Consider the following 14,217-nt stretch of genomic DNA (forward strand, 5'->3'; position numbering starts at 1 on the left):
CCTAATCAGATCACCTTTCATATTCCCGAATGTCAGGCATTGTGCCAGAACCTCCACGTATGTTTCCACAAAGTTGTCACAGTAAACCTGAGAGTGGCCACTTAGGCAGAGGACAAGTATATTACCTGAGATTATAGTTTCCAGCTGGTTCAAATCTAGAGCTCTCAACCCAAACCTTGCATTCTTTTTACTGTGTGAAACTTGCCCCAGGATCTATGTCTGGGATGGAGAAAACCAGGTATTTCTGTCCTCATTTTTAGTAGAATGCTAAGACAGATACTTAGTGTGATATCTTACTAGGATCTAAAATACCTATTTTTGGTGTTATCAGATAAGGTACAAAGAAGTTGTGCAAAGAAGTTCTCATTCTACAAAACAGTATATGATACAAAGTGTCTGACAACATTGTCACCCATTGCTCCTTACCCATCCCTTTTCTCACTTTTTTCTTTAATTGAGATTAGGTGATTACATAAATTTCACATATTTCACAGTATCGTGGAATAGTGATACTTAGTTAAAGTCATAAACACATTTTAACCTTCACAAGGCAAATTGTCATTATCATGGTCAATACAGTTCATGAATTCTATGAGCTTTGACAATACAAGTTTTTTTCTTCCATATCAGGTGATGTTCACATTTCTTTCCTTTTGCTTAATGTAGGCAGTTCCCACTTATTCTGTTCCTCCTTCTGGCCTCCCTCCATTTTAAGGTATCACTTTTTAGTTCAGATTGGCCTCCAACTCACTATGTAGTCCATGGTGGCCTTGAATTCTCAGTCTACTGCCCAACATTAAAAGTGCTTGAGTTACAAGGCCTGCATGACCAGGCCTGTAACTCAAAGGGAAGGCTGCCTACTAAAAAGAGCTTCATTAATAAAGAGATCTCCAGGGCTGGGAAGGTGGCTCAGTGGTAGAGCGCTAGCCTTGAGCTGAAGAGCTGAGGGACAGTGCCCAGGTCCAGAGTTCAGTTCCACGACTGGAACCCCCCCCCCCAAAAAAAATGATCTCCATTCCAACAGATGTACAAACTGCAGAATAAAAACACAGGAAATATGACAATCTAAAGCAATGTAGACTCCCTCAACTCCTCAATAACTAAATCTCAGATAAAGAATTAAAGTTGGGCTTTAGGTTATAGCAAAGTAGTAGAGTGCTTGTATAGCAAGCTTAAGGCTCTGGATTCAAACTCCAGAAAGGAATGAAGGAAAAAAAGGAATGGATCAAAAATCTAGTTTAAAAAATGACAGATGGCCAGGAAAATTCAGCTTGATAAATCAAGTAAGGAAGTCAGTAAGGAAGGAAGGAAGAGCTGGATGAGAAAATCAAGTTGGTGAGAAATTCAGTGAGGAGATTCAGATTCTGAAAACCAACAACAGCAAAAAAGAAATATTGGAAATGAAAAATAACACAATGGAAAGTATCTTCAGTAGATTAAATCAAGCAGAAGAAAGACTATGAGGAATTGATAAGGATAAAAAGTTTGCACTCAGCAATAAAGAAAAAAACATGCATGACCAGTACTTTCAAGAACTCTAGTACATGATCAAGAGACTATACCTAAGAATTCATGAGGTAGAAGATGCTGAGTTTTTAAGTCACAGGCATAGAAACTGAATGCAAAATTTCCCCCTAACTTCAGGGGCTATATGGATTGTCTTCCAAATCAAAAAAGGCATTTAGACTTCAAATAGATAGGACTAGAAAAAGAATTTCTCCATATTATATTATGGTTAAAATGCTAAGACTACAAAATAAAGAATATTGAAAGCTACAAGAGACAAATACCAACATTACATATAAAATCAAAGACCACAAATTCTGTAGGACTGCTTAACACCTAAAAGCCAGGAGAACATGGAATGATAATACTTCTCAAGACCTGAGAATAAAAATAATATAACCAAAATTACTATATCTAGAAGTCTTCTTTTAAAAGTTGATAAAGAAATAAACACCTTCCAAGATGAGCTCAAATAAGGCAAGTCATATCCACTATGCCAGCATTCCTGTCTTGGGGTTCATGTCATATGTACATAGCTTTTGACCTTTACTACTTGTCCTTTCCTTGTTGTTCTTTCGGATGGAAGCATAGAATTCCATTATATATATAGATAGATAGATAGATATACACACATACACACACATTGAGATATATATATATATATATATGTACCCCATTTTTTTGATCCATTCATCTACTGAGGGGCATCTGGGTTGGTTCCATATCTTAGCTATGGTAAATAATGCTGCAATAAACATAGTTGTGCTGGTAGCTTTAGTGTGGTCTTGTTTGTGATCGTTTGGGTAAATGCCCAAAAGTAGGATTGCTGCGCATAGGGAAGCTCTATGTGGAGTCTTTTGAGGAACCTCCATACTACTTTCCAAAGTGGTTGAACAAGTTTACACTCCCATCAACAATGCAGTAGGGTTCCCTTTTGGCCACATCCCCTCCAGCATGTGTTATTAGATTTCTTTTTCTTTCTTCTTTTTTTTTTTAATTGTTACAATTACATGGGCAAGATTTCTTCTTCTTTTTTTTTTTCCCCTTCCTATCCCTTCCCATTTCCGTCCCCCCTCCCCCCGCCAAAGTTGATTTTTTAACATAACGACTTGTACATCTTATTGTTGCAATGGGTCCGCCTGTATCCCTATTTAAAGGATTTGTTTTTTCCCTTCCCCTCCACAAATTATACCAACATCAAATACAGTCAAAGCAGGGGTTATATCGTGGGGAGGGACATACAAAGTAACAAAGAAATCATCTTATAAATATGTTAGAAACAATCACATGAAACAAAAAAACATTTGAATACTTATCTTGGGGCTCATTTCGCCTAACATCAACTTATCTGACCTTTTCTGCTTGTCTCAGACATATACTAGTTATTGCAAATAAGGGAAACCATGGGCCTATGTTCCTTTGGGCCTGGCTTACTTCACTTAATATAATTTTTTCCAAGTCTTTCCATTTCCTAACAAATGGGGCAATGTCATTCTTTCTGATGGAGGCATAGAATTCCATTGTGTATATATGCCACATTTTCTTGATCTATTCATCTACTGAGGGCCATCTGGGTTGGTTCCATATCTTGGCTATGGTAAATAATGCTGCAATAAACATAGTTGTGCTGGTAGTTTTAGTATGGTCTTGTTTGTGATCATTTGGGTAAATGCCCAAAAGTGGGATTGCTGGGTCATAGGGGAGCTCTATGTGGAGTCTTTTGAGGGACCTCCCTACTGCTTCACAAAATGGTTGAACAAGTTTACATTCCCACCAACAATGCAGTAAGGTTCCCTTCTGTCCACATCCCTTCCAGCATCTGTTGTTATTAGATTTCTTGATTATAGCCATTCTAACTGGGGTGAGGTGGAATTTCAATGTTATTTTGATTTGCATTTCTTTTATGGCTAAAGAGGTTGAGCATTTCTTCATGTGTCTATTGGCCATTCTTACTTCCTCTTCAGAGAAGTTTCTCTCTAGTCTTTAGCCCACTTATTTATTGGGACGTTGTTTCTTTGAGGATTTGTTGTTGGGGATCTAATGTTTTGAGTTTCAGGTATATTTTAGATATGAGACCCTTGTCCATTGTATGGCTAGTGAAGATTTCCCAATCCATGGGCTTTCTATTGATCTTGCTAGCTATGTCCTTTGCCATGCAGAAGCTCTGCAATTTCATGCAATCCCATTTGTCCAATCTTTCTTTGATTTGTTGTGTTTCTGGGTCTCTGTTAAGAAAATTTCGCCTGTGCTAAGGAGCCCTATACATTCTCCTATTCTATCCTGTAATGTTTTCAAAGTGTCTGCTTTTATTTCAAGGTCTTTGATCCATTTGGAGTTGATTCTGGTGCATGGTAATAAATACAGATCTTTAACCAATTTTACTAGCACCATTTACTGAAAAGGCTGGCTTTCTTCCATTCTATTTTTTTAAGCTCCCTTGTCAAAGATTAGATGGCTATAGGTCTGTGGGTTCATTTCTGGGTCTTCAGTCCTATTCCATTGGTCCTCAGGTCTGTTCATGTGCCAGTACCAAACTGTTTTTATTACTATAGCTTTGTAGTAGAGTTTGAAATTTGGTATTGACATTCCTCCAGTACTGTTCTTTCTTAAGGATTGTTTTTGCTATTTGGGGTCTTTTATTGTTCCATATGAATTTTTGGATTGCTTCTTCTATTTCATTGAAGAATGAGGTTGGGATATTGACAGATATTGCATTGAATTTGTATATAGCCTTTGCCAGTATTGCCATTTCTTGATGTTAATCTTTCCAATCCAGGAGCATGGGAGGTTTTTCCACTTCCTTAGTTCTGCTTTAATTTCCTTTTTCAGGTTTTTAAAGTTTCATCATAGAGATCCTTCACCTCTTTAGTTAACTCCTAGGTATTTTATTTTTTGTGGAGCTATTACAAAAAGGGGTTGCTTTCCTAATTTCAGCCACACTTTTCTCATTTTGGCATACAGAAAAGCCATTGATTTCTGAGGGTTAATTTTATATCCTGCCACTTTCCCAAAGTTTTAGATCAGGTCAAGTAACTTGGGAGTGGAGTCCATGGGGTTCTTTAAGTACAAGATCATGTCATCTGCAAAGAGGGAGAGTTTTACTTCTTTCCCTATTTGGATCACCTTTATGTTTGCATCTTATTGCTATAGCTAGGCATTCTAATACTAATTTGAAAAGGAGTGGAGAGAGTGGACATCCTTGTCTCATTCCTGAATTTAGACAAAATGGCTTTAACTTTTCGTCATTAAGTAATATGCTGGCTGTAGGTTTGTCATACACAGCCTTTATTATATTGAAGAATGTTCCATGGATTCCTAGTTTTTCCAGAGCTTTCATCATAAAGGGGTGTTGGATCTTCTCAAATGCTTTTTCTGCATCTATTGAGATAATCATTTGGTTTTTATCCTTGCTCTTGTTGATATGATGAATTATATTAATTGATTTGTGTATATTGAACCAGCTTTGAAAGAAATCTTATATACAGATAAAGAAGATAGTAAAAAATGTGATCTCTCAGGAGCACATAAATTTCACAAAAATAGGTTAACAAATGAAAATTAGCAAAGAACCATTTTTAACTCAGCACTAGCATACTCTTAGGATGAAGGTAGAAAGAGAAAGTATTTGAATAACTGGAAAGCCAATAAAATTACAGGAATTACCAGATAGCAATATTCAATTGCTTGTTATCTGCAAGAAATCAGCTCGCTGGCAGACACAAATGAACTGAAAGTGAAAGGACCGGAGTGATGTACTGAGTAAATGATGTACTAAGCAAATGGAGGCTGAAACAGGAGCAGTACCTATCTTCTTATCTGACAATTAGAAAAAAGAATTAGATAAAGAAGGTCACTGTGTATTAAGGGAATAATCCATCAAGAAGATATAACATGTAAATATATATACATCAAACTTCTGTATCTTCAGTGTCATAAACACAATTGGACGTAAAGGCACAGCTAGGTGCAGATACAATAATAATGGTTGAGTTCAATGCCCTACTCAAATCAATAGTTCATCCAGACCCTCCTCACCCTCCAAAAAAATCAAACTTCATAGCTAAGCTGCATCATGGAGTAAACTGATAACAGACATCTACAGAATATTCTATCTAGCAATTTCAAAATACACATTGTTTTTAGAAGCCCATGGAACTTAATCCAAAATAGAACACATTTTGGGCCATAAAACAAGTCAAAACATTTTTTTTGGGTCCAGTCGTGGTGCCTGAACTCTGGTCCTGGGCTCTGTCCCTCAGCTCTTCAGCTCAAGGCTAGCACTCTACCACTTGAGCCACAGCACCACTTCTGGCTTTTTTCTTTTTGCTTATGTGGTGCTGAGGAATCAAACCCAGGGCCTCAGGCATGCAAGGCAAGCACTCTACCACTGAGCCACCTTCCCAGCCCGTCAACACATTTTTTAATGAAATAATTTCTTGTATCTTATCAGATCCTAATGGAACAAAGTTGGGAATATAGTACAGCTCACAAACAGAATCAAAGAGAAAAACAAAATATTTTCAAAAGATTTAGAAAATAAACTGGTAAATTCAATATTTAATCATTCCTCTCATAACTAACATTTTATTTTCTCTTTTTTGTCTTTTTGTTTTAGTTGCATGTATAGGTTAGATCATGCAGTACTTTGCTTTCTATGCCTAGCTTATTTCCCTGGGCATAATGTCTTTCAGATCTGCCTATATTGTGGCAAATGGCAGCATGTCTGTTTTCAAATTGGAACAATGTTCCATTTTGTTTGTGTGTCATGTGTGAGCACACACATATGTACATGTGTATCTCTTGGTCAGTTTGATTGTTGATCAACATTCAAATTGTTTTACCTGTTGTGAGCTATGCTGTGGTGCACGTGGAAACATATATCTTTGTTAAGTGATTTCACCTTAGACTATGTAGTGGAAAGAATTACTGGTATATAGTAAGTAGTTCTATTTTTAATTTCTTTAAGAACTCCTCATATAGTTTATGATTATGTCTCTATGACTATACATTACCACCATATGAAAGGAAGTTTATGCTATGTCCAGAAAGGATTTTCCCTAGGAGGGTAAGAGAGGCTCAATGTTTGATTTGAATGTGAAATTTGAAATCTGTGTTTTTAGTTTTCTTAACATGCCATCAAAGGGAAAACAATCTCATGTATGCTAATCAGTGCAGAAAATGAACTTGACTTTACTTTAACAGCTATTCACAACAAAAGAGCCTCAGAAAGGACAGAATAGAGAACTCTCTTGAATTTGATCAAGACTTCATGTATGGTACTCTTAGCCATGAGAGACTTTCCTAAATCCTGACCACATAGCATATAAAACTACCCACTTAGCATTTCACTGAGATATTTAATAGATCACTAAAAATTAATGTGTTCATAGCCAAATCCATTCTTTACCCATTCCCAAACCTACTCCTGACTGTCTTTGGGTCATTAAATGTCATAAGAAATTGCCTACTTTGTGCAAAATCTTGTAGTTATACATAATCTCACTCATTTTTTTCATAGCAAGCATCTAGTTCTTTCAGATGGGTTATGAAAATGTAATTATGACTCATTTCTGACCTGGGTTATTGCCTTTGCCTTGAATCTGCTAGTGCATTTTACGTGCAAAGTCAAACCAAGGCTTTTCTCTAATTAAAGCCCTTCAATAGGTTCCCTTGATGCTAATAAATAGAATTTTACATTTTCCAGAATATGGAAATGTTTTTATAATGATTCCCAAGTAATATTAGCTCATCCTTTTATTACCCAATAAATATTTATTGAAGAACTGTGAGCTAGGAACCTTGTGAAATATTAGTATTATTATTATGGAGGAAAAAAGCCTGGCCATTAGGCTTATCGACTTAAAATCCAAGAGAGAATACAGCTAGTCAGTTACTATTAAATATGCTTATAGCTATTTGAAAAGAACATGGCTAAGAGAGATCTACAAAGGGTCTTTTCCCAGAGTTGAAAAAAAGAGACTAATAATACAAATATAAACAAAGCGAATGGGGAGTTGGTTAAGAGGGAGGAGATTGATGATGGGTGTGTTAAAATCCTAGAGTATGGGAACTTTGGAGAAGTATCAGAAGAGTCAGCCCACACAAGGCCTTGTGCATTATGCTAAGACCTTTGGAATTTATCTCAAGAAATTAAGGATTCTGAATTGAGATTTTAAATGGAAGCATTGTGAATAAGAGAGTAATGTAAAACTTATAATTTTGGAAGATTCTGTAGCCTGCAGTTTGGTGAATAAATCAGACAAGATGAGTGGCAGAGAGAGTAGAGAGTGGTTACCAGAAATCCAGATGAAGACTTGCAGTGACCAGGCCAGAGCAGTGTTGGGATAAATGAGAAATAGGGACATTACCAAGACATAGCAGAGAAGGTGAAAAGCCTTGCTAGAGAGAAAGGCACTGCTCAGGTTTCTGTTAAGAACATATAAAAAGAGCTGGGTGCTGGTGGCTCATGCCTGCGATCCTAGCTACTCGGGAGACTGAGATCTGAGGATTGAGGTTCCAAGCCAGGAAAGTCTGTTGAGACTCTTATTTCCAATAAAACTCATCAAAAAAGCTGGAAGTGGCACTGTGGTTCAAGTGGTGGAGTGCTTGCCTTGAGCAAAAGAAGCTCAGAGACAATGCTCAGGCCCAGAGTTAAAGCCCCAGGATCGGGGGGCGGGGGGGGGGGGGAGGAATATATATATATAGGTTTATAGAGAAAGTGATGGGTTCAGATTTGTCCTAGGTAATGTGAATTTCCTGGGAGACTTCCTAAAGGAAAGGTCCCATTGGCATTTCACAATTCAGTTTCAGGAATGCATGAGTAAAGAGGTGTGTGTGATATCTGGGATTCCTAATTTATTTCCCCTTCCCAAATTGTTACTTTAAGTGTGAAGTAATTTTGGAGAATTGTACGTTGTAACTTTCTGTATTACTCAAAGGAGAGAGAGAAAGAGAGCTATGTTAGGCTTGTCAAAACTTGTTTGGGAAATTGTGTTGACTTTTAAAGGTCAATGATCCTTGAATGAAGAGGCTTCTTGGCTATAATTCAGAAGAGGAGCCTTCCTCTTGATGCTAAATATAATGCTACAGCATATCACAAAGGGTTCTGGATGTGTGGCAATCTGAGTTAAATTCCACATCAAGTGCTTTCTTGGTCTGTTCAACCTGCTGTAACAAAATGTTATACATGGTGGGGGTGAGGACCATGAGAAATTAAGAAGTTCTGGAAGCTGGGAAGTCATCAAGGCACCACCTAACTCAGTGGTGAGGTGTACTTCCCATTCACAGAACCTTCTTGCTCTCTTTCCCCATGGGTGCACTGAGAGGTCTTAGGCCTATTTATAAGAGCACTTCTCCCATTCACTCAAGAAGACCCTCCCAAAGGCACCTCCTCCTACCTTGTTAGCATTAAAACATAGGACTCTTGAGGGGACATCACAGGCATGTCCCTTCATAGAAGCTTCATGGGTGAGGACAGGGGCTCCAAACCACACTGCCTGACTTTACATTTTGGCCCCATCACTTACCAGCAATGTGTTGTTGAACAAATTATTTAACTTCCCTATGTTTGTTTTTTGTGACTTACAAAATGAGGAAAAATATTACCTGGGTTCCACGTTACTATGAGGTTGAGTTAATGTAAAGCTCTTGGAACAGAAGCTACAAATGTAACTATCATTATTGCTATTATTATCAGCATTGTTCACAGATGCGAACCTAGTTATGAGGTGCCAAGGCCTTGGGCAGATCATTCCTCAAGATGTATGGGGGTATCTTGAAAGTCACAGCTGCTTACTGTTTCCTTCTTTCTAGCTATGCGAGTGAGCAGATATGTGTTAGGAGGAAATGGGGTTGTTGGTTGCATATTAATAAGAAGCTGGGGAAATGTAGGAGCCTTTCTGCTTTATTCTGCAGCACTAATGATGCCTTTTTACAGACTGGCAGATTATAGTGTGCACCTGAGCAGATAGTGTTTCCATTCCACGAGAAACAAACACTTCCTCTTTGAAGTTACATTAAAAAGTTCTAATAAGGAAGAGTCCTTTCTTTTCCTGAGAAGCTTTACTTTTCATTTATAATGAAAATGGGTCAAGTAAAGGAAGATCAACCATTGCTCTTATGTGAGCAAAGGGGCCAGAGCACTGGGGGGTGGGGGGGGGGCAGGGAGAGGGAGGAAACAGCGTCTGAGCAGTAGAAAGGGCTTGTGACAGAGTGGGATGTCTGAGCGGTGAAAAGGGTTGTGAAATGTAGGGTAACAGCACAGAACAGTCAGTGTTCCTGGAAGGCAGCCACCTGCTGTATAATCAGGTACAACTGTTTCTTGATCTTCCTGGAATCCTTCCATGAAAAAAACTCATTTAGAGAGGAGGATGTGTGGGGAAGGCTAGTGTTAAATGCTTAATATTCTCATTAGATTCTTTCCCATCAACCAAAATTTTATTTTGAATTTTACAGGAGTTCGAAAGTGATTATGTTGCATTTAAGTCCAGAACTTTGGATTTTGACAGAAGGCTGGGAACACTCCTTTGTGAAGGTTTCTGTCACTGTGGTGGTTTAGAAGCAGCATTTAAGGTAAGTGCTGAGGTCACAACTGCTGTAGAAATGAATAATTTAGGCTGTTAGATGGAAGGTTAGATGACTAGATCAGGTGGAGTATTAACCAGGCTCGCTCTGTAAATTTGGAATCATTCATTATGGAGCAATGAAGTTTAGTTGGGCAAAGTTCATTTTAGAGCATGTAATCATCGAGATTTCCTGGTAGTCATAAGGTTATGGTTCTCATTATTCTTTGGGCTGGCTGTTAAAATACTGCTTTGACAATAAGCCACAGTGAAAAGTTAAAAATAATAGCTGTTAAGTCGAGGTTTTCTTTTCTTTCCCATCATTTGTTTGTTGCATTTACCTACCCACTTTATATCTTGGACTGAAATAAATATGGCCATAAGTTTCATCAAGTATATGACATTATTGGTTGTTAGCAAATCATTCTTTATCTGTGTATTAAGAATTGCATAAAATAAAGCAATCTGGATATTTCTCCCAAGTTGAAAGCTTGTAACGTGTAATAGAAACACCAGGTGGAACTTGCTTGTCAAGGAGAGAATTGTAAGTCAGGTGTAAATGAATAATTAGGTGATACTCAAAAGAAAAATTGAGTAATTTAGATGCAAAGGCACAAATTTTTTCTTTCATGCATGTGTTTCTAATGCATTTATAAGATTATCTCTTTGTATGTCCCTCCCCCACAGTATAACCCCTGCTTTCACTATATTTGATGTCAGTATAACTTGTGGAGGAGATGGGGAAAAACCAGTTGTTTAAGGATTCAGGTGGACCTGTTGCAACAATGAGAAGTACAAGTTGTCATGTCCAAAACGAGCTTTACAACGTCGGTGCGGGGGGGGGGGGGGGGGGGGGAAGGGGGGTGAAGGAGAAGGATTGGGATTGGCGGGGGAGGGGGGAGGCTGGGAAGGGAGGTGAAGGGTAAACAAAGGAGGAGGCTGCAATGCTTGGTAAGAAATGTACGCATTATCCTGCCCATGTAATTGTAATCCCTTTGTACAGTATGTTCACAAATAAGATAAAATTTAAAAAAAAAAGGATCAGACACTATTTGATAGTCTAAAACAATATATCAGTCAGGATTTTTAAAAGATACTGTTTGATTTTTGTGGGGAACATGTAATGGTCATGGGATTTGAACTAGGAGCCTGGGCCTTGTCCCTGAGCTCTTTTGCCCTGAGCTAGCTCTCTACCACTTTGAGCCACAGCTCCACTTCCAGTTTTCTGTGGTTAATTGGAGATACGAGTCTCACAGACTTTCCTGCCTGGACTGGCTTCAAACCACATCATCAAATCTCAGCCTCCTGAGTAGCTACAGGCATGAGCCAGTGGTGCCTGACCATACTGTTTAATTTTTAACCTTCAAACACTAAATGGCCAGAACTTAATGAAGCCACTAGTGTCCTCCAGCCTCAGAGGACTTTACCATGGAGAACTGACAAGAATCAAATGTTCTGTGTTTCGAAAGAACTCCTTGGTGAAAGTGAAATGCTGTTGAACAAAATATCTAGCTTGTTATTAAAAATCTCAATTCTCAAGTGCAATTACCATTATGTGTAATTCTGTCACTAGATTTTCTTAGACTAGATAGCCATATATACTTCTCTGGAACAAAAACAATTGCATATGGAAGTAGAGCTGTTGCTCAAGCAGTAGAGCTCTAGCCTTGAACACAAGACAAGAGCTCAGGGACAGCACCTAGGCTCCAAGTTAATGCCCCAGGACAGCACAAAAACAAAACAACCCCCCCCCCCCCAGCATATTCTAATCCTCCTTTTCACTTAGCCAAGCCATACATATTTTCCTTATAGCAGAATTCAACAGTATGTGGTTTTTTTTTAAAAAACAAAAACAAAAACCATGGGTATGATAGACTATCCTATTCCTATTAGGAGAATTTGTTTTTGGCGCCTTTATAAATAATTGGAAATAAAAATGGAGAGTGAACTCTCACAAGAATTTCTAATTAGTCTAGCTAGAAATCAAATTCATCTTTAAAATTTTCTCTAAATATTAATGTCTTTATTGTCATGTGATTTTTCACATAACTGTCCACATGTTTGCACTTTGTCTTTGGAAAAAACAAAGATGAAATCCTGTCCATGTATAGACTTGGTGAGAGTGGGACCTTGGCTTAGCACTTTGGTTAGGGTTGAGTTGCTTTCTGTAGCCGACAGCTAGTGGATAAGTGTCTGAGGCTAGTTGGACTAACCAGTAAATTGAAAATTGAAATAATACACTAAGTGTACCATCGTACACTTCTGGAAAAGTAATTACAAAAGCAAGTAATTATAGGGTCATGTACTTGAGGAGAAAATGATTTTAGCCAAAGGTGCAGGTTGATGAGCTCTTACCATTTACTGTTGGTTCTTAGAAAGAAATATGTGTAGCCTGTTCTTTGAAGATGACAATTGGATGCTTGCTCTTTTCAAAGACATGGCCAGGAAGGAAATTAAGCACTATTCAGTTCTAGTATAAATCTGTAATCCTTCAAAACCCAGAGTGACGATATTCTCACTGAAAAACAAAGCACAATAATAAATGGCTGTCTAAAATTTATATGAAGGTGAACTGAAACATGTAAGAAATAAAACTGTCCGGAATAGACTTTAAACCATATATAAGTGAAGCTCCCTTATCCAAAATACCAAAATCTGAAATGCTACAGAATCCAAAACTTTCTGTGCTCTAGTTTGATGTTGAGGTTGATGTGAAGGAAAACACTTGTATTCTTCATAAAATAACTCAGAGTTCTTTAACAAGGTATCAGAAGAGGTTTCTGTCACATGCTGGAGGTGTTTTTTACATATTTGTGATGATGTATGAGGACCGTGTCTTCTGCCTAAGATGTGGGAGCCTGTGCTATTACTTTCTGGCTTTACAACCTTCCTCAAGATTGTGTTTTTCTTATGTCTTTACTTTTTCACACTTGGTGTTTAGGTCCCACTAAGCTGTAGCTAGGAAGTTCCTACTCCTATTTTAATTATGAATGTAAGTGTTTGAAAAATGATGCTGTGAAATATTGTTGGGATTACACTTTGTTAAATCTATGAAGCACTGTTGACTTTTAAACTTACCTGAAATCCAAACTCAACAAAAATAATGCTAGGAGAAGAAGGTTAATAGTTTACATTTTGCTTGATAGCTGCTAACTGAACAGGTTTAAACATATTTATCAATTTCTTCTAAAGTTAAAATTGACATTACCAGAAAAGCAAGATTATTTGTCTATGCTGGCCAATAGTTTGTATATACTTTAGTTTGTATATACTTTTTATTCTTTTTCCATTGCATGTAGTTGTAGATAATATTTGTGAAACTTTTAAAATGAAGCTTTAATAAAATAATGTTTGAGGGCCACATTTTCTTAAGAAGAGAACAAAACTCTTTTTCCTTACAATATAAAACACATTTTTTTTTTTTTGGTCTGTTGTGGGGCTTGAATCTGGGCCTGGGTATTGTCCCTGAGCTCTTCAGCTCAAAGAGGCTTGAAGTCTTGAACTCATGGCCTGGGTACTGTCCCTGAGCTTTTTTACTCAAGGCTAGAGCTCTAACACATTGAGCCACAGCTCCACTTCTGGTTTTCTGTGGTTAATTGGAGATAAGAACCTTGTGGACTTTCCTGACAGGGCTGGCTTTTGAACCACGATCCTCAGAGCTCAGCCTCCTGAGTAGCTAGGATTACAGGCATGAGCCACCAGTTCCCCACTGCAAAACGTAGTTGTTGTGCCACCTTGAATACACTTAGTTATTTTGAAATGTCATCGTATAGAAAATGTTTGAAAATGCTTATGTGAAAGCCTAATGGTGGGCATATTATGAAGCTCATATAATAAAATGTACTAGTCCTTCCTTATCCATAGGTGACATGGACAAGGCTCAAGGGGCTGCCTGAAGCAAGGGAAAGCACAGAGCCCTGTGCGTGCTCTGCTTCACCCTCCTTTTACCTGTGCATGCTAAAGTTGGGTTTATAAATGAGACACAATGAGAGAGTGATAATCAAAACTAGTAATAAATGGAGCAAGTAGAACCAAGTAATGAAAGTTCGTTAAAGCATACCAATTGTTTATTTCTGGAATTTTCCATTGGATGAATTTGAATTGCAGTTCAGCAAATTGTTTCAGTAACTACAACCCTAGAAAGCTGCAC

At 37.8% G+C, this 14,217-nt stretch overlaps 1 protein-coding gene across 1 annotated transcript in view; it reads left to right on the plus strand.

Annotated features, from left to right (window-relative positions):
- Nucleotides 1-14,217, plus strand: part of Dnah11 (dynein axonemal heavy chain 11) — a 274,358-nt gene that overhangs the window by 22,145 nt on the left and 237,996 nt on the right. The window contains exon 8 of the mRNA XM_042685047.1: nt 9,961-10,077. Coding sequence (XP_042540981.1) covers nt 9,961-10,077 — 117 coding nt within the window. The remainder of the gene's footprint in view (nt 1-9,960; nt 10,078-14,217) is intronic.

Source organism: Dipodomys spectabilis, unplaced genomic scaffold (genome assembly GCF_019054845.1).
Source record: "Dipodomys spectabilis isolate Male_0828 unplaced genomic scaffold, ASM1905484v1 ptg000092l, whole genome shotgun sequence".
Lineage (NCBI taxonomy): Eukaryota > Metazoa > Chordata > Mammalia > Rodentia > Heteromyidae > Dipodomys > Dipodomys spectabilis.